Here is a 23,507-nt window from a genome sequence, read left to right as displayed (position 1 = left end):
AACAGTGCCCGCTTCGTTGATGACTTTACCATCTTCTGTCAGTCATGCAACGTGAGGGTTATCGAAAGACAATTGCAGCACATCGTTGATTGTGTCAAATCTTGAACAGTGGTTAATGGTTTCAGGTTCTTGCCTCAGAAGACTGTCTGTGTACACTTTTGTCACAAAGAACCTTCATCCTGGACCAGAACTCAAGTTCAGACCAAACATCATTCCAGTGGAACTCTTATTCGATAGGACGTTAACATTTTTACCACATATCCATCAACTGCGGACAAAGTGCATGAGGGGATCGAATCTCCTACATGCTATCTCCTCCAATAACTTTGGTGCAGATCACTGCACTTTACTCTGCCTTTGCCATGCACTTAATTGAAATCCCCCATTATAAGACTCTCTGATTTACTGGGCCAGTAAATCAGAGAGTCTTATAATGGGGGATTTTAATTTCCCAGATATTGACTGGAATTTGTGGATTGGTCACTCGCACACTAGCAAGGCTTTTGTGGACTTATTGGATGATTGCTTTCTACATCAGCATGTTCGTGAGGCAACAAGAGGGAGCAATACTCTTGATCTGATTATCAGTAGTGATTCTTCATGCATTAAGAATCTGCAGATAAATGAACCACTAGGTGGCAGTGATCACAGTGTGTTGAAGTGGGATTTACTCAAGGAGGTAACTACCATCAAAGGTAAAGGGAAGGGTTTTTATTTTCGTAAAGGTGACTATGATGGTCTGAGACAGTATTTAAATTCTATACAGTGGGACCAACTGATGATGTTACCAACAGCAAACTCAAAATGGGAAGCAGTAGTAGTAGTAGTAGTAGTAGTGGCACTTGATGCAAGAAAGCAGTGTAGGAGCTTATGCAGCATCAGCCAAAAAAAAAAAAAAAATCACACCATACCCTCCAATTGCCTGTCCAGTTCCTCCTTAAATTTATTTAACCTATCAACTTCCACAACGACAGATGGAAGTTTGTTCCAGCAATTAACCACCCGCTGGCTAAAGGCAAATTTCCGCACATCTATTCTACATCTATCCTTTCTTAATTTGCATTCAAGGAACTAATCTTGGAGGCTACCAGGTTTTACATACCAACTAAGAAATATTGTTCAAGGTTTAGGCCTAAATGGTTGTCAGATGAACTAATGAGACATGTGGCAGAGAAGAAAAATGCATGGGATACATACAAATTAATGGGTGACATGGAGGCCTATGATAGATATAAGTTGGTCTGTAACCAAGTCACAAAGGAGATTAGGCAGGCAAAGGCAGACTACGAAAAATCCTTGGCAAAGGATGCAAAGAAAAACAGAAAAGAGTTCTTTACCTATTTAAACTCAAGAAGGAAAGGGATGAATCAGATTGGTCCACGGGATATTGATGATTCAACAGTTGAGGATCCTGCTCAGGTGGCTAACAATCTAGACAAGTATTTTGCATCTACATTCACGCATGAGGAGTTATACAGGAAGGAGAATGATGTAGGTAAAGTAAACATTAACAGTGAGCTGGATGATTTTGTAATAACTGAGAGGAAAGTGGAGGAGAGATTGTTGAGGATAAACATAAAAAAAGCACCTGGGGTGGATGGGATCTATCCAGTTATATTAAAGGAGGCAGCAAAGGAAGTAAGCAAACCCCTAGCCATAATTATGAGAGCTTCTTTGGACTCAGGGGAGGTACCCATAGACTGGAGATGTGCAAATGTAACCCCAATTCACAAAGGAGGATCAAAGGCTGACACAAGTAATTATAGACCTGTTAGTTTAACTTCTGTTCCAGGTAAATTAATGGAGGCACTGGTTAAAGAAGCACTGCAGGATCATCTAGACAAGAATTCAGTTATAGCTCAGACGCAGCATGGTTTTGTTAAGGGCAGGTCTTGCCTGACCAATTTGATTGGATACTATGATGTAGTCACAAAAGAACTGGATGCAGGGAATAACTTTGATATTATATATTTGGATCTTAGAAAGGCTCTTGATACTGTTGCACATGGAAGACTGCTGCACAAATTGGAGCAGTGTGGCATTGGAGGCAAATTGCTGCTATGGATAAGGGGATGGTTGAGTGGCAGAAGACAGAGAGTGGTAATCAATGGACACTGCTCAACGTGGACTAATGTTATTAGTGGAGTTCCTCAGGGTTCAGTGTTGGGTCCGTTGTTGTTTTCGGTGTTTATGAATGATATTGATGATGGGATATCAAGTTTAATGTCCAAGTTTGCAGATGATACAAAGGTTGGCAGGGTTGTTAAGGACACTACTGACACTATGCTGCTGCAACAGGATCTGGAAAGGTTGAACAGATGGGCTGAGAGGTGGCAAATGAAGTTTAACATTGACAAATGTAAAGTACTACATATGGGAAACAGTAACCCCAGAGCAACATATCAACTCTGCGGTACTACACTGACAGTGGTGAAGAATGAAAAGGACCTGGGGATAATTGTGTAGGCAGATATGAAGTTCTCTGAGCAGTGCAGACGAGCTGCAAGAGTAGCTCATGGTGTCTTGTCAATGATATACAGGAATTTTTCTAGCAGGGATAAGGAGGTGATTATTCCCTTGTATAAGGCAATGGTTAGGCCACATCTTGAGTACTGTATACAGGTCTGGAGGCCTCATTTCAAGAAGGATGTAGAGCTGCTGGAACAGGTACAGAGAAGGGCAACAAGATTAGTGAATGGAACAAAGGGTTGCTCTTATGAAGAAAGGCTTAAGTTTTGCAAATTACGTAGTCTGGAGACTAGGCACCGGCGAGGTGATCTGATAGAGGTGTATAAGGCTTTGAATGGTTTGAGCATGTTCAATGCCAATGGGATTCTTCATCTTGCTCAAAATAATCACCTCAGAGGGCATAAATTCAAATTGAGGAAGGACGGTTGTCGGATAGATGTGCGGAAATTTGCCTTTGGCCAGCAGGTGGTTGGTTGGTGGAACCGACTTCTATCACTTGTTGTTGAAGTTGATAGCCTAAACAAATTTAAGGCTCAACTGGACAGGTATTTCGAACGAACGGAGGGGTGACATGGGAGTGGTGTGGGTTTTTTTTTTTTTTTTTTTTATGGCTGATGCTGAATAAGCTTGCTTTCTTGCATCATATGCCTCTACTAATGCTAATGCACTTGTCCGATCTAAATTAGACTATGGGTCCCAAGTATACACATCAGCTAGAAACAGCTTACTAGGGTGGCTAAATCCAGTTAACCACCAAGCCATTCGTATTGCTACTGGGGCATTTAGTTGTCCAGAGTTTATATGTCAGAGCAGGCGAACTGCCACTGTCCCTGTGATGAAAGCAGTTTTCACTAAAATATACTTCTAAATTGAAATCCCTGCCAGTAAACCCTTCATAGACATCCATTTTTGAGCCACAATGGGAAACTTTTTATAACACCTGTCAGACTTCCAATTGTCCCTTTGGTATCCATGTCTAAGAGCTGCTCAGAGAGCTCAGCATTACAGTAGACAACGTTGCCCAGTCACCAAGGCAACTACTTCCATCATACAACTTTTCCATCAAAAATTGGAGTAAGGCTACCACCCCACCATCTGTCTACCGACAACTCTATGCTGCCCACCATGCCCAGTACCTGACTCCTTGCCTGTCTTTACTGATGGCTCGAAGACAGAGTCATCTGTTGGATCTGCTGCCATCTTCCCAGATCGCACTATATGTGAGAAGATTTCCTATGAATGCAACATATATACAGTTGAGTTGTATGCTATACAATTAGCCTTGGACCACATTAAAACTGACAAGTACCAAAGATGTATACTGACTCTCTAAGTATACTGCAGGCTTTATCGGGGACGAAGTATAACCCTCATCCATTGCTGACCCGGATCCAGCAGATGTTACACTATCTTTCTGAGTGTTCTTTCGACCTTTGTTTTGCTTGGTCCTAAGCCACATTGGGATTTGGAGGTAATAAATTGGCAGATGCCGTGGACCAGAACCCCCACAACATTCTTTGACTGTTAGTCCGCTATACAGACTACAGGCAGCTAATATATGATAAATTACTCTCCCAGTGGCAATAATCTTGGCATGAGCAAGTCACAAACAAGCTATATCAGATAAAGCCTGTTATCGAACACTGGCAGTCTAGTTTGTGCAGGGACCGCAGAGAGGATGTTGTTCTAGCTCGCCTCTGCATAGGACATAGTTATTTTATGCATGCATTCTTGCTGAGGGCAGATGACTCTCCTATGTGTGAGGATTGTGACACCGTTTAAGCCATTTGTCTTATTTTATCTGAATGTACACGATATAGACAGGAACATTTTTACGTATTTTAATGTTTTTACTCTTCTGACTGAGCCTTATACACTCAGTCAGATTTTATTTAACAACGACAATGTGTCAGCTGTTTTTTAGGTTTTTCTCTTCTATATAAATATATATTTTTATACATATTGACATAGTGACCTAAGTAATTAGTTCACTGAAATTTTTGCTGTTGTCTTGTATGGGACATGGTTTTGCCACATTATAGCCCTAGTTGCTGATGCACCATTAAAACCCAAACAACCAACCATCCACATCATAGTATCCAGTCAAATTGATTTGACAAGACTTCCCCCTTACCAAATCTATGCTGTGTCTGAATTATTTGTGCAGCCTTGTCTAGATGATCCTGCAATGCTTCTTTAATCCAGTGACTCCATTATTTTTCCTAGAACAGAAATTAAACAGACAGGTCTTTAATTACTCATGTCATCCTTTGATCCCCCTTTGTGATTTGGGGAAACATTTGCACATATCCAGTCCCTGAGGGCCTCCCCTCAGTGTAAGGATGCTCTCATCATTATGGCTAATGCTTTGCTTACTCCTTTGCCACCTCCTTTAATATAACTGGATAAATCCCATCAATCCCAGGTGCCTTTCTTATGTTTAGATTCAAAAATTTCTCCTCCACTTTGCTCTCAGTTATTACAAAATCATTTAGTTCTCATGTTAGAGCTTAATAAGCTTTTGGCATCCACATCCCTACAGAATTCTACCTGTGCAAATGTAGATGCAAAATACTCATTCAGTTTGTCAGGTATCTGAGCATGTTCATCAACAGTCAAACCATTGTTATCAAGTGGTCCAACCTGATTTATCCCCTTCCTTCTAGAGTTTATAGAAGTAAAGAAGTATTTGCTAGTTTTTTTGCATCCTTTGCCAAGGATTTCTTATAATATGCCTTTGTTTGCTTAACTTTCTTTGTGACTTGATTACAGACTAGATTATATCTACCCTAGGCTTCTGTGTCACCTGATAATTTATAGGCATCCCATGCAATTTTCTTCTCTGCCATAAGTCTCATTAGTTCATTTGACATCCATTCAGGCTTAAACCTTGAACAGTATTTCTTAGTTGGTATCAGAAGCTTAGTTAGTACCTTCCAAGATTAATTCCTTGAATGCTTCCCATTTAGAATTTGCTGTTGGTAACATCATCAGTTGTTCCCACTGTATAGAATTAAAAAACTGTCTGAGACCATGGTAGTTACCTTTAAGAAAGCCAAAAACCCTTCCCTTTACCCCATACTTCAAACATAGCATGGGTTTTTTTTAAGGGGAAATAATGTTTGACCAATATGATTGGTTACTACAATTTCATCCTATTACTTTATTATTTATTATATTACTAAAAGAGATATTTTTGGCTAAACCCTTAGACTATGAAGGAGTTTACTGACATGTGGGTTACTGCAATCACACCATTTTTATACATAGCAAACTACCAAGGTAAATTTATTGACATTGTTTTAATTATATCTCATATTGTGAATACCTTCACAAAAAGTGGCCATGATGTTGCACTACCTTGAATAAGTAAACACCTCACCAATGGAGAAGACTATTGTTACTTATTCTTGGTGGATACTACCACCCAGGCAGCGCTGTTTGCAAAAAGAGGCATAGGATAAAAAACTGTTATCCACATCTCTGTCCCTATTAGACTTAGGTAAGCAAAAAGGTAGAGGAAAGTGATAGTAGGAGAGGAATAAAAGAAATACCATTGAAAAAGGAAATGGGCAGTTACTCCTCGCTCATAAATCCATCGAATAGGCAACACTTCCCCATTAGGGAAGGTTGTTGTTGCCTATTCTCGGTAACTTGGGCCGCATCAAGCTCCTGCAGATGGCACTGTTTCGATGTTTGTTGGCCTCTCTTTGGTGAGTCGCTGTTGCAACACCAGGTACCCTGGTGTTGCAATAGCGACAACCCAGTTGTGAAGTATAACTCCACAATGCGAGATGCCTGATGGTGTGCAGTAGTTTAGACTAAAACTCATCTTTTAGGCTAGAGCCTTAGAATATGAATATGGATTAGTGCAATTGCATCATTTTTATACGTAGTAAACTACCAAGGTACATGAATTGGCATTGTTTTAATTATATCTCATATTGTGAATACCTTCACAACAAGTTGCCATGATATTGCATTACCTTGAATAAGTAATGTTTCACCAATGGGAAAGACTATTATTTATTCTTGGCGGATACCACCACCCAGACTGCACTGTTTGCAAAAAGGTATGGAATAAAAAAACTCTTATCCACCCCTCTGACCCTATTAGACTTAGGAAAGCAAAAAGGTGGAGAAAAGTGATAGTAGGAGAGGAAGCAATGCTGCTGAAAGAGGAAAGGATCAGTTATGCCTCACTCATAGATTCCTTGAATAGGCAACACTTCCCCATTAGGGAATACTGTTGTTACCTGTTCTCGGTAACTTGAGCAGCTGTTATTTGGCTTTTAGGAGCATTAGCAACTAAGGCCATATTGCTCCGGGTATATGCGGTGGTCATTCCCTGACCTTTCTGCATCCTCCGTGTTTGGTGGCTCACGGGCTCAAACCCGGGTCTAATCAAGAAGCGTGTGCACTGCTGCTCCTGGCTATGGAGGCGCCACTTGAGCAGCATCAAGCTCACCCCAGACATCACCGTTTCAAGGCTTTTTGGCCTCTCTTTGATGGGTGGGCAGGTACCCTGGTGTTGCAAGTGACAACCCAGTTATGAAGTATAACCCCACAATATTTTAGACTAAAAGACATCTCTTTCGCTAGAGCCTTAGACTACAAAGGAGTTTACTGACTTGTGGGTTAGTGCAATTGCATAATTTTTAACATAGTAAACTACCAAGATAGATGAATAAGTAATGCTTTGCCAGTGGAGGACTATTGTTACTTATTCTGGGCAGATACCACCACCCAGATGGTACCGTTTCAAGGCTTTTTGGCCTCTCCTTGGTGGGTGGGCAGGTACCCTGGCATGGAAAAGGTTGAGAAGCACTGGTCTATGAGTATGAGGGCTCTAAGAGAACACATCTCCCATACCAAAATAATGCCACTGCCTGCCTGTTTCTTTTGGAGAGGATATCAAATTTGTTCCTCTCTGCAGGTTGCACTGTACTCTTCATCTACCGTCCATTTGACATAGCATGACATGATTCATCAGAAAAGGCTTCCACCCTATTGTTAATGGTGCAGTGATGCCATTCAGATGCAGAGGCGGCTCGTTGGTAGGGACTGTGGAACTGCAGCACCCCCCAGGTTTTTAAATCTAAATATAGTCAGTGGAGTTAGAAGAAGGGTGTAAAGCTTTTGGAACGAATATACAGAGAAGGGCAATAAGATTAATGAACGGAACGAAGGGTTATGAAGAAAGGCTTATGTTTTGCAGATTAGTGCCTGGAGACTAGGCACCTGCCACTTGATCTGATTGAGGTGTATAAAACCTTGAATGGTTTGAGCATGCTCAATGCTGATGGGATTTTTCGTCTTGCTCAGAATAATCACCTGAGAGGACATAAATTCAAATTTAGGAAAGACAGTTGTACGATAGATGTGCGGAAGTTTGCCTTTAGCCAGCGGGTAGTTGATTGGTGGAACAGACTTGCATCTTTTGTTGTGGACGGTGATAGCCTAAATAAATTTCAGGCTGAGCTGGACAGGTATTTGGAACGAACGGAGGAATGAAATAGGAGCGGTTTTTTAATTTTTTTTTGGCTGATGCTGCATAAGCTTGCTTTCTTGCATTGTATGCTAATGCTAAAGGCTAATATTAATTGAGTTATATTAAATTTTGTGAAGAACAATGCAATGCAATGAATATTTTTATTAACAGGTCCTGTATTTATTATACTCATTCTCTATTTCCAGTAATGATTTCAATAATAAACTAGTAAAAACACAAAATCATATTCAACTTTGACGTTCAACCATAGGCAGAACTGTGCGCTACACAGTTCCACATTTTGATCCCAGAGGTTCAGTCAATTGGCAGGTTGCCAATACCCATTTTTTTAAAGGTCACAAAACAAGGCAAAGGGACAGCAGAGTGAGCAATACCAATTTGAACAGTACACAAAACTTGAATGAAAAAGTTATTAATATATTTTCAACAAATTTTTACCAAAGAATGAATTTTATTTTTAAATAAAATTTCAAGATTACCCAAGTTTGTTAATGGTAAGTGCCCAGTTAATGTTATGTAGTATTTTTAACTTGCTTATTATTATTATCTATGTCTACATGGCTTATAACCAAGGTAATTTAATGTAACTTTAAGAAGCAGCCCCCCCTCTCTTGGAGGGGGGGGGGCTGCTTCTTAAAGTTCCCTTGCCCAAATGAATGAAGTACTTCATGTGAACCACAAACTTGCAGTATCTCATTTATTGGTTCTCAATGTGACATGTCAAGAATGGCTGATTCCTAAAGAATGGGGTGAACGTAATGTTTTGATTGGACAGAGTACGTTAGACCATTGTAGACATAACTATCTCCCGTCGCTGTTAATAGGATTTTTGACTTCTGCAAAAAAAAAAAAAAACCTGTTTTAATGTTAAGCCCTGCAGACCACTTACATAAGTAATGTGGACTTCAGGTCGGGAAATGTTCATCTAGGCAGTCCTCAACCTCCATTTGGAAGAATGTTTGGCCCTTAGCACTTGCTTAAGCTTAAGATGGCTAGTGAAATGTACTTCTTGTTAACAGATCCCACTGACATTTGGGTTTCAAAAATGCTGTATGGTTCTCTTAATAATGAACAGGTGAATTGTGGTGGTGGTGGTGGGGGGGGTCATTGTTGAGGAGACTATCTTTTACTTAATTGATCTATGGGGCTGATTCCTGACAATGGTGGGGAGACTATAGTTGTTCAGAACCCTTAGAGCCAGGCTCTTAAATTAATGTTGCAGGAATGATTGTTAAGAAATCAAGAACAGAATGTGCATGTCAGTGGGTTTTTTGTGGAAATTAAGGCTGATTTTGGTATCACTGAAGGAAATATTACATTGACTCCCTATACATTTGCCAAAATAAATCTGGTCTATAAATTCTGTTGTAGTCTCTCGCTAAATGATCTTGGGTGGGAGGGGTTTGTTTGCAGAGTGAATAGGAGTTATCCATTTGGCATAACCTGCTCTTGGTTGTTGGACTTCCTGCTGACAATAATACAAATAGGGAGATATGCTTTATGGGCTTCTGTGCTGCTAAAATTGATGAGGTTCAGAATTGTTGCTTTGAGGTGCTTAAAAATTGGAATCCTTCAGTTTATCTGCATGGAGGAGTTCCTTCAAGGTCACTTAAATGAGCTTCAACAGCTTAGTGGGATCTGGCTTAATTTTGTAAATACTCGTGAGAAATTTTCTCTAGGGAGGTTGTCTGTGTTGAATGGCAACTCTTTTTCTTCGTTGGTCTCATTTACAAGGATGGAGGTATTGTTCTATAGTGACTTAGCATTAGCATTAGCATTAGTAGAGGCATTTGATGCAAGAAAGCAAGCTTATGCAGCATCAGCCAAAAAAAAAAAGAAAAAAAAAAAAAAAAACCCACTTCCACTTCACCCCTCTGTTCGTTCAAAATACCTGTCCAGCTGAGCCTTAAACTTATTTAGGCTATCAACCTCCACCACAAGGGATGGCAGTCTGTTCCACCAACCAACCACCCGCTGGCTAAAGGAAAATTTCCGCACGTCTATCCTACATCTGTCTTTCCTCAATTTGAATTTATGCCCTCTCAGGTGATTTTTCTGAGCTAGAGGAAGAATCCCATCAGCATTGAGCATGCTTAAACCATTCAAGGCTTTATACACCTCTATCAGATCACCTCGCTGGTGCCTAGTCTCCAGACACTGTAATTTGCAAAACTTAAGCCTTTCTTCGTAAGAGCACCCCTTTGTTCCAATCACTAATCTTGTTGCCCTTCTCTGTACTCGTTCCAGCAGCTCTACATCCTTCTTGAAATGAGGCCTCCAGACCTGTATACAGTACTCTAGGTGTGGCCTGACCATTGCCTTATACAATGGAATAATCACCTCCTTATCCCTGCTGGAAAAATTCCTGTATATCATTGACAATACTCCATGAGCTACTCTTGCAGCCCGTCTGCACTGCTCAGAGAACTTCATATCTGCCTGCACAATCACCCCCAAGTCCCTTTCATTCTCTACCACTGTCAGTGTAGTACCACAGAGTTGATACGTTGCTCTGGGGTTGCTGTTTCCCATGTGTAGTACTTTACATTTGTCAATGTTAAACTTCATTTGCCACCTCTCAGCCCATCTGCTCAACCATGACTTGCATGTAGGGCTTTCCTAGAGTGGCAGCGGAACTTTCTAGTGGCCAGAATAATTAAAAGTGATAATTGTTTGGATCTGAGGGTTGTGGAGTTTGCTTATAGCAGTGCCCAAGTGTGCCAGCATTTGGAGCATATGGATCCTCAATGGAAGTGAGACAAATTGGAGGTTTGTTGATTTCTGTTCTGTGTTACTTGCATCTGAAGGATTCAAAATTGTATATTGCATTTACCTGAACTTGTCTACTTCATTTGGTAAAGCCGACCGGGCTAGCCGAGTGGGTAAAGTACCTGCCCGGCAACCCAAAGGTCGCGGGTTTGATTCCCGCCTCGGGCTTGGATCAAAGTACTGCAAAAACCTTGGGAGGTGCAATATGGCCACAGAAGCCGATGCGCCAACAACTACCAAATCAAAAAAAAAAAAAAAAAAATCATTTGGTAAATAGAACTATCCCTATGGTTTTGTCTGTGCAATTTAGAAACACCCTGCTTACATTTCGTTTATTGTCAGATATTTTGCTGTGTGGTATGTATATACTAGTAATAATGAATGAATAATGAAAATAATACCTGATGTTATTTAAATGTTATAATTTTCTCACAAGTAATTAGAAAAATATAGAATTATTTTCTCTGTTTTTTTAGATAGGTGAATACTTTGGAGCAGCTGTACTGGGAGTAAATTTGAATGGGGATGATTATACTGATTTATTAGTTGGCGCCCCTCTATATTCTAGCAAATATGGTGGTGATGAAGGAAGAGTTTATGTCTACATATTCAATGGTCCAGATGGAGTGGTATGTGTTTTTTTTTTTTTTTTTTTTTGTTTTTTTAAGTAGTGTTTATTTGAAATTATACAGAAACATTTCATTGCTAAATGGTAATGCAAGGTGAGGAGAAAAACTGTTTTGACTATATAACTATAAAATGAATGTATTATGGCAAAATATATTCCTAGTGTATTGTGTAAAATATATGAGTATTTATCATATATATATATATATATATATATATATATATATATATATATATAGGGGAAATCACACACACACACACACACACACACACACACACACACACACACACACACACACACACACACCAGATTTTCTCTTTCTGGTGAAGATTTGGAAATGCCCTTGAAAACCAAGTCTAAATTACATGGCCATTATTATGAACAAAAATTTGACTCAGTATTTCTGAAGGGACAAAGTCTGCAACTATATTGTTCCTGTAGTTACAATCAGTTTGTCCAACAGTGTAAACATAAATCCTCATTCAGAAATATCATAGGTTATCTAATGTTTGAAAATTGCCATATTTGTTAACCATCTTTTGGCTTTATTTTCATATAAAATGTGTATGTTGTTGGTGAAATTTAATTTTTATGTAGTGTGGACTTAACAAAAACAAACACACCTGATTTTGCAAATTGCTCCTTTTTTTCACCTGCTTACAATTACCCAATCTCTAACTTTTTGATAGTGAAAAGTTGACAACTGTGTGCATCTCTCTCTCTCTCTCTCTCTCTCTCTCTCTCTCGTGTGTGCCTTTATATTATACATGTACCTATTTGTTTGTGTACAGAGCCTCCCAAAGGAGCAGAGATTGTGTGCTCTTCATGTAGTTTGCTAGTTACAAGGCTGAAAAAATTCATTTTTTGAATAATAAACTTTTGGCAAAAAGTAAGCTTTTATTGTTAGTCACAATGGTTTAATACAAACAATAAATAGTGAAAATGTTTTACTGTTTTCAGTAGTGAAAGCATTTTTATCATTTATGCTTATCTGAAGACCTTAAATAACATGGCATAATACAACTGTTAATTTTTCATACAAAATGAACAGTTGGGTCTTTCTGTGAAAGTGATGTAAAGTATAGTTTAATAGATAAAATGTAATATGTGAATATAATTTAATAAATACAATACTAATTATTGTAACTGCATTGTAAATATTTGACTCTTCCTATTTCTCTTGAATACAGAGAAAGGTAATTCTCCAATTTAAAATTAGTCCAGAATTATTTAGGTTCTTTAGTGCTTCAGGAAAGACATTTGATGGTCATTGTTTAGCCTAGATTAATGGACTAAGCACACATTACAAGGTTTAACTAAAAAGTTGCTGTTTCTCTTAATATTAAGGCAATCAATAATCAAAACTCTATATTTTCCTAAAACTTGGTTAAAGTAAATTAAATCTCTACCTCTGAAAGGCAACACTAGCCCAGAATAACCTTTCTTTTTTCTTAATTTTAAAACTATTGTGTTTATATACCTGATCTTTTAGTTCACTTTTTCAATGCAGTTGCTATCTAACTTATTTCCTCTTGGGGAGGGAATCTCTCTCTCTCTCTCTCTCTCTCTCTCTCTCTCTCTCTCTCTCACACACACACACGCACCTAATTATTGTAATGATGTATTTTTTGAATATTTTCTAAACTGCTCTTTCCTGTGCATAGTGATCACACCTGTTATGGCATCCCTGGTTGCTTGACAATTACAGCCGACCGAGCTAGCCAGGTGGGTAAAGTGCCTGCCTGGCAACCCAAAGGTCGCGGGTTCAAATCCCACCTCGGGCTTGGATTAAAGTACTGCAAAAACCTTGGGAGGTGCACTATGGCCACAGAAGCCGATGCGCCAACAACTAGCAAAAAAAAAAAAAAAAAGACAATTACAGATTTACTAACCACAAATTTTCTGATTCTTATTATGAGTATCTGGAGTTCTTTCATAATTTTCATTGAATTTATTCTCTATTATTACTCTGGTGAGAATGTTAAGAAACTTTTGTTATTTCAGGAGTGAAGTTGTTTTGGACTTTTTATTTTTATTGGTCATACTGGAAGAGGTCTGTCTTAAATATTTTAATCTTTCAATTAACTCTTCTAAATCACCTATTCTGTTTTCAGTTTTGGTCTATTTGGATACTCAAATAATTAGACTTACCGTCTAACTGCCTGTCATAAAAATTTTTGGTCTCTAAAACAACAGCTGCAACATGTTCATTCCTCTAATTTAATCATTAAATAATTAAGTGAAATGCTTAAATTTTATATGCCTCCCCATCTGATGCTGTTCTATTTAACTTCAATAAGATTTTGTCAGTTGAATATTGGTTTCTCCATTCTTCATCATCATCAGCCATTTTCAATCCACCGCAGAATGAAGGCCTCTCCAGCAACTTTTCAGTTCCTTCTGTTTTGTGCAATGGCCATCCATTTACTACCCACAAACTCATGAATTTCATCTGTCTATCTCCGTAGTTGTCTTCCAGGTTTTCTTCTAGCTCCTCTTGGGTACCATTCTGTTATTTTCTTAGTCCATCTGTCATCATATCTTTGAGCTATGTGTCCTGCCCAAGACCATTTTAGTTCTTTAGTTTTGATAAGAATGTCCTTTACTTGAGTTTGCTGCCTAATCCATGTGTTTCTCTTCTTATCTAACGGTCTGATTCCCAATATAATTCTTTCCATTCTTCACTGTATAGTTCTCGGCTTCTCTTCCATTCTTTTGGTGAGTGCCCATGTTTCACTTCCATAAGTCATGGTGGGGAGTATACATTGGTTCATTATTTTGCGTTTCAGACAAATTAGGATATTGCTCCTCAGTATGTGACTATATTTCCTGAATGCTATCCATCCAAAATTTATTCTTCTCTTGACTTCCAGACATTTATCATTATTACAGCTAATGACTTGTCCCAGATAAGTATACGACTCCACCTTTTCAATTACTGTTCCTTCAATCATTATTTCCCTTTATGTGGTATACTTGTTCATCATTACTTTTGTTTTAGCCATATTCATCTTTAGTCCAAAATCCTTACTAACTGTGCATAACTGATTAAGATTTTCCTCTAATTCTTTGGGATCATGGCTTATGGCTACAATGTCATCTGCAAAGTGCAAATGGTTTAGGTACTCTCCGTTCACATTGACTCCTTTTTGTGACCAGTCTAAGCTTCTGAAAGCTTCCGCAAGGGCAGCAGTGAACAACTTCAGAGATATTGTGTTTCCTTGTCGAATTCCTTTCTCAATTTTAAATTTGCTACTGTCTTTGTCTAGTCTAATAAAGGAGGTAGCATTCTCATATATTTTCATCAAAATCATAATATTTGGGGTAGCCTTGTCTTTCCAGTGCCTGAAACATTGCCTTATGCTGTATGGAGTCAAATGCCTTCATAATCCACAAATGCCAGACATAATGGTGTTTTATATTCATTTGCTTTCTCCATTAGCTGTGATATTACATGAAGGTGATCCATAGTTGAGAATCCTGTCCTAAAGCCAGCTTGCTCTTTCGGTTGATTCTCATCAAGTATTCTTTCTAATCTGTTAGTAATGACCCTTGTGAACAACTTGTAAATGTGGGATAACAATCTAATTGGTCTATAATTTCTGATTTATCTCCTTTCTTATCAGCAAAACTATGATTGCATTATTCCAACTCTTAGGTGTCACACCTTTTCCAATGCATTTTGTGAAGAGTTTTGCTAGTTTTTGTTTCATGTCTCTTCCTCTCAATTTTAACAACTCCACAGTAACTTTATCTTCCCCTGCCCAGGGGTTTTCTTGTTCATTTTCTTCAATGCATGTTCTACCTCATCAGGAAGGATATCAGGTATATTGTGTGTGTTATTAATTTGCGATCCATCTTCCCCAACTCCTTGTATAACTCTTTATAGTAGTCTTCTGCTATTTGAATTATGCATTCTCTGCTAAGTACATCATCGCTATTCTTCAGTTTCAGTATCATTTGTCTGTCTGTATTACTGCTCATGGCTGCTGATTTAAATCCTTTGTTTTCCCTGAATGCCTGTTCTACTTTTCTTGTGTTAAATTTTCTTATGTCCTCTCTGACTCTCTTTCTAATGGTTTTGCATAACTCACTATACTCAATTTTCTCCTTGTCACTGTTTATCTTGGTGTTCATTTGCTGCCTTCGGTTCATCACGACAAGTGTTTCTTGACTAATTTTTTCTTCTTTGGATTTCTTTTTACCTATAGGTTTCTTGGGCTTTATCACTTTCTGAAAGTTGTAATATTCCTCGTCGATATCTTGGTCCTGAGCAGTCTACAGAAGCTGAAACTTGTTCTTAAGTTCCAGTACATACTGCTTTTTCTCCTCTTCTGTTATCTCAAAGATTTTTGTATTATTTTCTCGAGTCAATTTTTTCCTTTCCTTTCTTTTCTTTTCTTACATCTATATGAAGTGTGCATCTTACCATTCTGTGATCACTTGCAACATTTACCTTGTGCAAGACAGTAACATCATTCACGATATATCTTCTGTTAGTGAGGATGAAGTCTATTTCATTAGTTGTTAATCCATTTGAACTCTTCCATGTCCACTTTCTGTTCACCCTTTTTTTGAAAGAAGTGTTCATTAGTGACATTCCTCGAGATTCTCAAATTCTACAAGTCTTTCACCTCTTTCATTTCTTTCACCAATTCCAAAATTTCCTATAGTTCCCCTTTCTGTGCTGTTTTGTCTCTTTCGAATCTTAGCATTGAAGCCCCCCATAATGAAAACGTAGTGAGTTTTCTATTCATCTAGAAGTCTTTGAATTTTGGTGTACATTTCTTCAACCTCTTCATCATCATGGCTTGATATTGGTGCATAAATCATTATAACCTTTAGCTTGTACCTCTTAGAAATCCTGGGTAGTAGTCTTGACACCCTTGGTGATGTACTTTTGAATTCAAAAATGTTTTTTTTTATATCTTTATGGACCAGAAAGCCAACTCCACCTTCACTCCTTTTACTGTTTCTATTGGTGTACATCCAATTTCCACTTGATAAGCTTATAAATGATTTATTTCTTCTTTTTGTTTCAGCCAAACTGACGATATTCCAATTCACATTTTCTAAATTTTTTTCCAGTTAGGTTTCTCCACTAGGCATTCTTTAAATTTCAGTTTAAATCATTGGGATCGGAATGTTCATGATTGAATGACATAATTTTATGCAGTTTCGTGTTTCCATTATAATGAATAATTTAGTCATTCAAAAAAAAAAAGGTAAACTGCAGGGTTGAAGCCTCCTCAGCAATTCATGTTGAGGGAAATGGGCCATAAACTCCCAACGCTGGTCCAGTGCAGGTTGGCAGATCAGCCATATTCAGCAGTCAGGTGTTGAACCCCAGTCTACTCAAACAGCATGTACTACTGCACTCCTGCTCTTGAATGCTTGGCTACTGAGCCTGTTTAGTCCTTCTTGCCAAACTATAATTCGCATATAATTTAGCTGCACCTTATAGGGTGGAAAATTCCTTGAAGATCAATTAGAATAAAACTCTTTCTAATCCCCATCAATAAAAGATTTTGGAAAGTAGAACAGCATTTTCCTTTAAAATTGATCAAAAATGTAAATAATCTCTCTCGCTGTATTACCCCCCCCCCCACACCAGGTATGGCAATAAAGTTTCCAAATTGGCACTGTTGCAGTCATGTTCGATGAGTTTGAAGATAAACAGAAGTGTATATTGTTGTTCAAACTTCCTCCAACAGATAGTGGTACAGAGATTGTACAGCAGGCTGACAAGTTGTGAGTAACAACCAGTTTTGTTAATATCATTAATGTGCCATATCACAATTTTACAGTGAGTCAACAAATGAATATCAAATTTTTTTTTTTTAAACTGAGAAAATCTGCAACATTAATAATGTATGAAATGTTAAAAACTTTATGGTGGTGAAATGTTAAGCCATACCAGTGTGTTTGAATGGTATAAGTGGTTCAAAGACATCCTGAAGATGTTTGTGATGATCCGAGAGGTGACTTCCATCAACCTCTCAAAATGAGGTCAGAGTTGCAAAAGTTTAGGAAATTGTGGTATGAGATCATCATTTGTCAGAATGCTTTGTTGCATATGAATAAGGAGATGATTTCTCAAGTTATGTATGAATATTTAGGGAAAAGGAAAGTCTGTGCAAAATTTGCCTATATATAAGGCATTTTTTCCAGATACTGGTACAGTATATATGCAATTTATTCATTTACACATATTAATATATAAATTTTGTATTCAGCATAATTGAAAATATGTAAAAAAAAAGAAAAAAAGGCATATTAATTCAGAAGAGTTGAAAACATAGTACTAAAGGGAGTGATAAAGAATTCCTTTGGCGTATCCTTTAAAACTTCCCATTTTATTATTTTTTTATTCTAGTAAATGCTTACATTGTATTAAATTTCTATATACTTATATTAGAATATGGACAACAGAAGAAGAGAATACAGCAGAGCCAGTGGAAGCAGTACCTAAAATAAATTTAACAAGTTTTAATATAACAAGGAAATAAGGAGGAAATAAGTTTTAATACCTACCCTCTTCTGAAATTTAAGGTAACCTGGGCAGGTAACCTGATGTTGTAATGATGACAACCCAGTTGCAAAGTATAACTCCACAATATGAGAGATTCCTGATGGTGTGGAGTAATTTAGATTACAGAATAGTTTAGGGCTAAAGCCTCAGGTTGCATAGGGAGTTAACTACTTTATATGTATGCTAGTTAGTATTAGTAATGGCCGCATGGTGCAAGAAAGCCTATGGCTTATGCTGCACCAGCCAAAAAAAAAAAAAATCCGAACAAAACAATGATAAAAACAAAAAAAAAATAAATAAATAATAATAAAATAAAATATAAATAAAAAGGAAATTAAACCTGTCATCCTATGCGCTTCCCTTACCCGAAAGTACTATCCAGATGACCTTTGAATTTCCCCAAACTGTCGGCCTCTACCACCCATGAAGGCAATTTATTCCAGTAATTTATAACTCGCTGGCTAAAATAAAACTTCCTGCAGTCCAATCTAAACATTTCCCCCCCTAACTTGAATTTATGTCCCCTAGTTCTAGCATCATTTATAATCTTGAAAATTTTGTCCTCATTCATTTTACTGATGCCTCTCAGAGCCTTAAACACTTCAATCAAATCTCCTCTAAGGTGTCTAGTTTCCAAACTCTGCAACCCACATATTCGAAGTCTTTCTTCATAAGGACGCCCTTTTGCCGATCTCACCAGGCGAGTTACCCTTCTTTGCACCCTTTCAAGAAGCTCGATGTCTTTCTTTAGGTGCGGTCTCCATACTTGAACACAGTATTCCAAGTGTGGTCTAACATAAGCCTTATATAATGGGATTATCACGTCCCTATCTCTTCTTGCAAAAGTTCGATAGATCATCGATAGGACCCCATGGGCCTTCCTTGCAACCTGTTTACAATGCTCAGAGAATTTCATGTCTGACCGTATCGTAACACCCAAGTCCCTTTCCTCCAGTACTGGGTTTAGTTGAACTCCACCAAGTGAATAAGTTTTTTTGGGATTACTGTTTCCCAGGTGTAATACCTTACACTTTGTTGGATTAAAGCACAGCTGCCATTTTTCTGACCATTCTTGAAGTCTATCTAGGTCTCTCTGAAGAAGCTCATCTTGACAGTGATCATTAACTACTCTACCAATTTTAACATCATCTGCAAATTTAGACATCATGCCCTCTATCCCTTCATCCTCAGGTTACGTAGGTAGTTAACTACCTACGTAACCTGAGGCTCTAGTCCTAAACTATTTTGTAAACTAACAAACTTATAAAATGATAATAAAACTTACTCAGTTAGTAGAAGATGCTGGACATTTTAAATGTTAAGTAATTGCTCAATTTGTATTGTAGAGTAAGCTCTACTTTGGACTGTTTCAAAATGGAAAGTTGGCAAGTCTAAGAGCACAATATTTGAATTTATTTTAATTGTTGGTATTTTACCAGAAAATAATATTTATTTTTTCTTTGATCTGCTAAATCATCCTTTCTAAAATGAGGCTCCAAACCTTTGTGGTACTTGAAATGTAGTCTAAATGGCAATTGAAGTTTAACATTGACAAATGCAAAGTACTACATGTGGGTAGCAGTAACCCCAGAGCAAAGTATCAACTGTGTGGTACTACACATAGAGGAAAGTGGAAAATGAAAAAGACCTGGGGGTAATTGTGCAGTCAGATATGAAGTTCTCTGACAGTGCAGAAAAAAACCCTTTCCAAAAAACCTCTTCCAAATACCCCTTCCAATTCAGATACCCCCCCTCCAATAATTTGTCTAGTTCTTCCTTGAATTTATTCAAATTACCCACTTCCACATCAACAGATGGAAGTTGATTCAAACAATCAACCACCCACTTGCTGAAGGCAAACCTCCAACATCTATCCTGGAACCATCCATCCATCCTCAATTTGAATTTATATCCCCTCATCAACATTGAGTTTGTTCAATCCATTCAAAGGATTAAAAGCATCTTAATCAGATTACCGTGGATGTGCATAGTCTCTAGATGCTGAAAATTGCAGAATTGAAGTCTTATTTGGTAATACTGCCCTTTTGTTCCCTTCACCAACCTTGTTGCCTGTCTCTGCACATGTTCCAGCTGCTCTGCATTCATTCTAAATTGAGGCCTACAGACCTGTATCCAGAACTCAAGATTTAGCCTGACCATTGCCTAGCACTCAAGGTGAAGCTTGACAATTGCCTTGTACATTGGGATAATCACCTCTTCATCCCTGCTAGCAAAGTTCCTGTATATCATTGAAATAACTCCATGAGATGGCTGGGCAAGCAGTGTACACTCCTTAGAGAACTTCATATATGTGACTGCACAGTTACCCACAGGACTTCATTTTCCACTGAGCGCAGTACTAGTACCATACAGCTGATTTGTTAATCTGAGATTACTGCTGCCAAAAAGCAGTACCTTCATTTGTCAATGTTAAACTTGAACTGACATTTCTCAGCCCATCTGCCTAATTTTTAAAGGACTTGTTGCAGTAGCTTAACCTGATTACTGTCAATAGGTTTCCAGATGATACTTTGTAACTTCTGCAAACTTAGACATTAAGCCTGAAATAACTCCATCGTTATCATTAATAAATATAGGAAACAACAGGTCCAGCTGTGAACACTTAGCAAACGTCCATAAATAATATTAGTCCATGAAGAGCAGTGTCCATTTTCTTTTGTTGGATCCCTGGTCACGCTGGAATTTATGGAAGTGAACAAGCCGACCTAGCTTCCAAAACTGCTACTGATCCTATAGACCAATTCTTCATTACACCTGCATCTGACTACAAGTACATGATAAAGAAATGATGCCTTGAACAATGGCAACACATCTGGCAGAGTCAAGACAATAATAAGTTACTTGGTATAAAAAAAATCTAAAACAATGGAGATCTAGTACATGTGAAACCGACTTGAGTTGTACTATCCCGATTATGGATAGAACACATGCACCTGACACTTCTTTATTTGCTTGCAGCCAATGACCAACCACAGTGCACAAACTGCAACACTCATTTTACAGTACAGCATATACTCATTGATTGCCCCATTTACAATAGTGAACAGCAAACTCTCTTTGCCTCATTTTCAGCAACAAACACTCTGAGTATAGCTCATCTCCTAGCAGATAACAAAATCTTTATTTTCCTTAAACAGATACAAATCTATAATGCACTCTAAAATTTAACAGCAAACCATATAGCTAAAAAACAGAGCACTGAACTCTACCATACTTAGGCTCCTTATGGCCATGTTGCCCTTGCAATGTAAAGCCCTCAAATAAACAACAACCACCCTTTATACAGAGCAGTAACTTCCCTTAATGCCACACTGTATTAATTTATGATATCAAAATTATTTTTTTGCATTCATTTCCTTTAACTGCATCATAGTATCAGACAAGACCGACCACCTTTAAAAAAATCCATGACATGACTGCAGTCATGACAAGGATTTTTTTTGCAATGTCAACTTCAGCAAATTTGTCCTGAATTGTTTGTGTAATTTTGAAATTGTTTATGGTTTCATCTTGTTGACAAGTCTGTCTTGATCACCATTATGCAAACTTTGTAGCACCTAATTAATGTAAGGCTTCATCTTGTTCTCTTTTAAGAGTTGAAGAACACTGTTTTTACTAATACCCAACTTTGCGGATAGATGTTGACTGGATTTTTCAGGAGATGTACCAACGCTTGTTTTAATTCATCCGACTTTTCTACTGTTGTTACTGAAACTGGCCTTCCTGATTTTTTTTTTTTTTTTTTTTTTTTGCATTATTTACGCTTCCAGTTTCTTCAGATTTTTCTGACCAGTCTTATGATATTACAACTTTGAATTTGCCAAATATTAAATTCTTCTGTTAACAAACAAGCAGCTATAGCTCCATTATTGTTGTTTTGGTAATAATGCTTAACTGCTGTCATTTTTTGTTAAATGATAATCCATGTTTATTTAGGGTAACCTTGAATAAAATTATATTTCAAATCTGAAACAGAAAATTAGAAAACAAAAAAAAAATAATAAGAACAGAAAAAAAGCTTAAAATTAAGAAGTTATTTAAATTATAAAAATTAAAAAAAAAAGCCGTTACTTTTGGACCACCCTGTATATATTTGGAACAGGACCAGGGTATGTCTGCCAGAGGCAAAATTTGATGATGTTGTAGAGCAGATATCATCTTTTAACAGAACAAAAGGTGATATTGTTGTACACTTTGGAACTAATGACATTAAGAGTAAGAGATTTGCAGATATACTCAACCAGTACAGGTCAGTGTTGAAAAAAAGTCATGAGATAGGGTTGAATGTGAAAGTGTCTGCAGTTCTGTCCAGACACGATAGGAGGGACTATATAATGAGAGCCTTGTCGATCAAGTCAGCCCAGGAGATTTTGTGCAAAGCTCAAAAGGTAGGATTTTTTCAGCATGGTCTGTGCTTGTTGAGAGACTGCTTCTATAGGGATGGGGTACACTTAAATAGAAAAGGTGCAAGAATATTTGCTGATGCTATTGAGGCAGTGTTAGATGGGTTGGAAAACTGCTAGTTTGGGGGAGGGGTACACAGACTAAAAGGTTAACAGTGGCCGCAGGCAGAGGCAAAAGTGATTCTTGCACTGCTTCTATTAGAATGAGCAGCAGCCTGTAAAGCAAAGCAAGGCAATGTAGATTTCTAGAACAGTGGGACAAATAAATACATAGGCTGTATTAGGGTAACTGAGAGCAGAAACAGGTGCTTGTACACCAGTGCTAGGAGTATAGTTAATAAATTTGAAGTGCTGATCAAGGCATGAAAGGCAGATATTGTTGGGATATCAGAGATGTGGTGTCACACAGACATAAGCAGTGCAGAATTGGAATTTGGGGAGTAAAATGTGTACAGAAAGGATAGACAGGACAGGAAGGGAGGAGGGGTAATACTGTTAGTTAAGAAACATAAAATCTAACGAAGTGCATCCAATTGCTGTTGGTGGACAATGCAATGTTAAGTCTGTTTGGTGTGACATAAGCACTGGGAAAGGAAAAATGAGAGTAGGTGTTATGTTATAGGCCTAATGAATCTGATGTATAATGAGCAGTTGTGCAGAGAAATAGTGGGCCAGTAAATCAGAATGTCTGATAATGGGGGATTTTAACTTCCAGATATTGACTGGAACTTGTGGGTTGGTCACTCGCACACTAGCAAGACTTTTGTGGATTTATTGGATGACATGTTTTCTACAGCAACATGTTTGAGAGAGTAATACTCTTGATCTGTTTATCAGCAGTGATTATTCATGCATTAAGAATTTGCAGATAAATGAACCACTGGGTGATAATCACAATGTACTGATGTGGGAATTACTTAAAGATGTAACTACCATCAAGGCTAAAAGGAAGGGCTTTTGCTTTCGGAAAGGTGACTACAGGGGTCTCGGACAGTTTTTAAATTCTGTACAGTGGGATCAACTGATGATGCTACCAACGTTGGATTCTGAATGGGAAAGCCTTCAGGGACTTAATTTTGGGTTTTCATTCCAACTAAGAAATACTGTTTAAGCCTAAATGGATGTCAGATGAACTAATGAGGCCCGTGGCAGAGAAGAAAAATGTATGGGATG

At 37.9% G+C, this 23,507-nt stretch overlaps 1 protein-coding gene across 2 annotated transcripts in view; it reads left to right on the top strand.

Annotated features, from left to right (window-relative positions):
* Positions 1 to 23,507, top strand: part of LOC150091195 (integrin alpha-9-like) — a 688,379-nt gene that overhangs the window by 366,553 nt on the left and 298,319 nt on the right. For both annotated transcript variants that reach the window (XM_090374615.1, XM_090374611.1), the window contains exon 10: positions 11,227 to 11,379. In XM_090374615.1, the coding sequence (XP_090230741.1) occupies positions 11,227 to 11,379 (153 nt within the window). The remainder of the gene's footprint in view (positions 1 to 11,226; positions 11,380 to 23,507) is intronic.

The sequence above is a fragment of the Mastigoproctus giganteus genome, chromosome 1 (genome assembly GCF_048544385.1).
Source record: "Mastigoproctus giganteus isolate SK-2022 chromosome 1, ASM4854438v1, whole genome shotgun sequence".
Lineage (NCBI taxonomy): Eukaryota > Metazoa > Arthropoda > Arachnida > Uropygi > Thelyphonidae > Mastigoproctus > Mastigoproctus giganteus.
The sequence above is the reverse complement of the archived record's forward strand: the minus strand, read 5'-3'. Positions and strand labels throughout refer to the sequence as shown.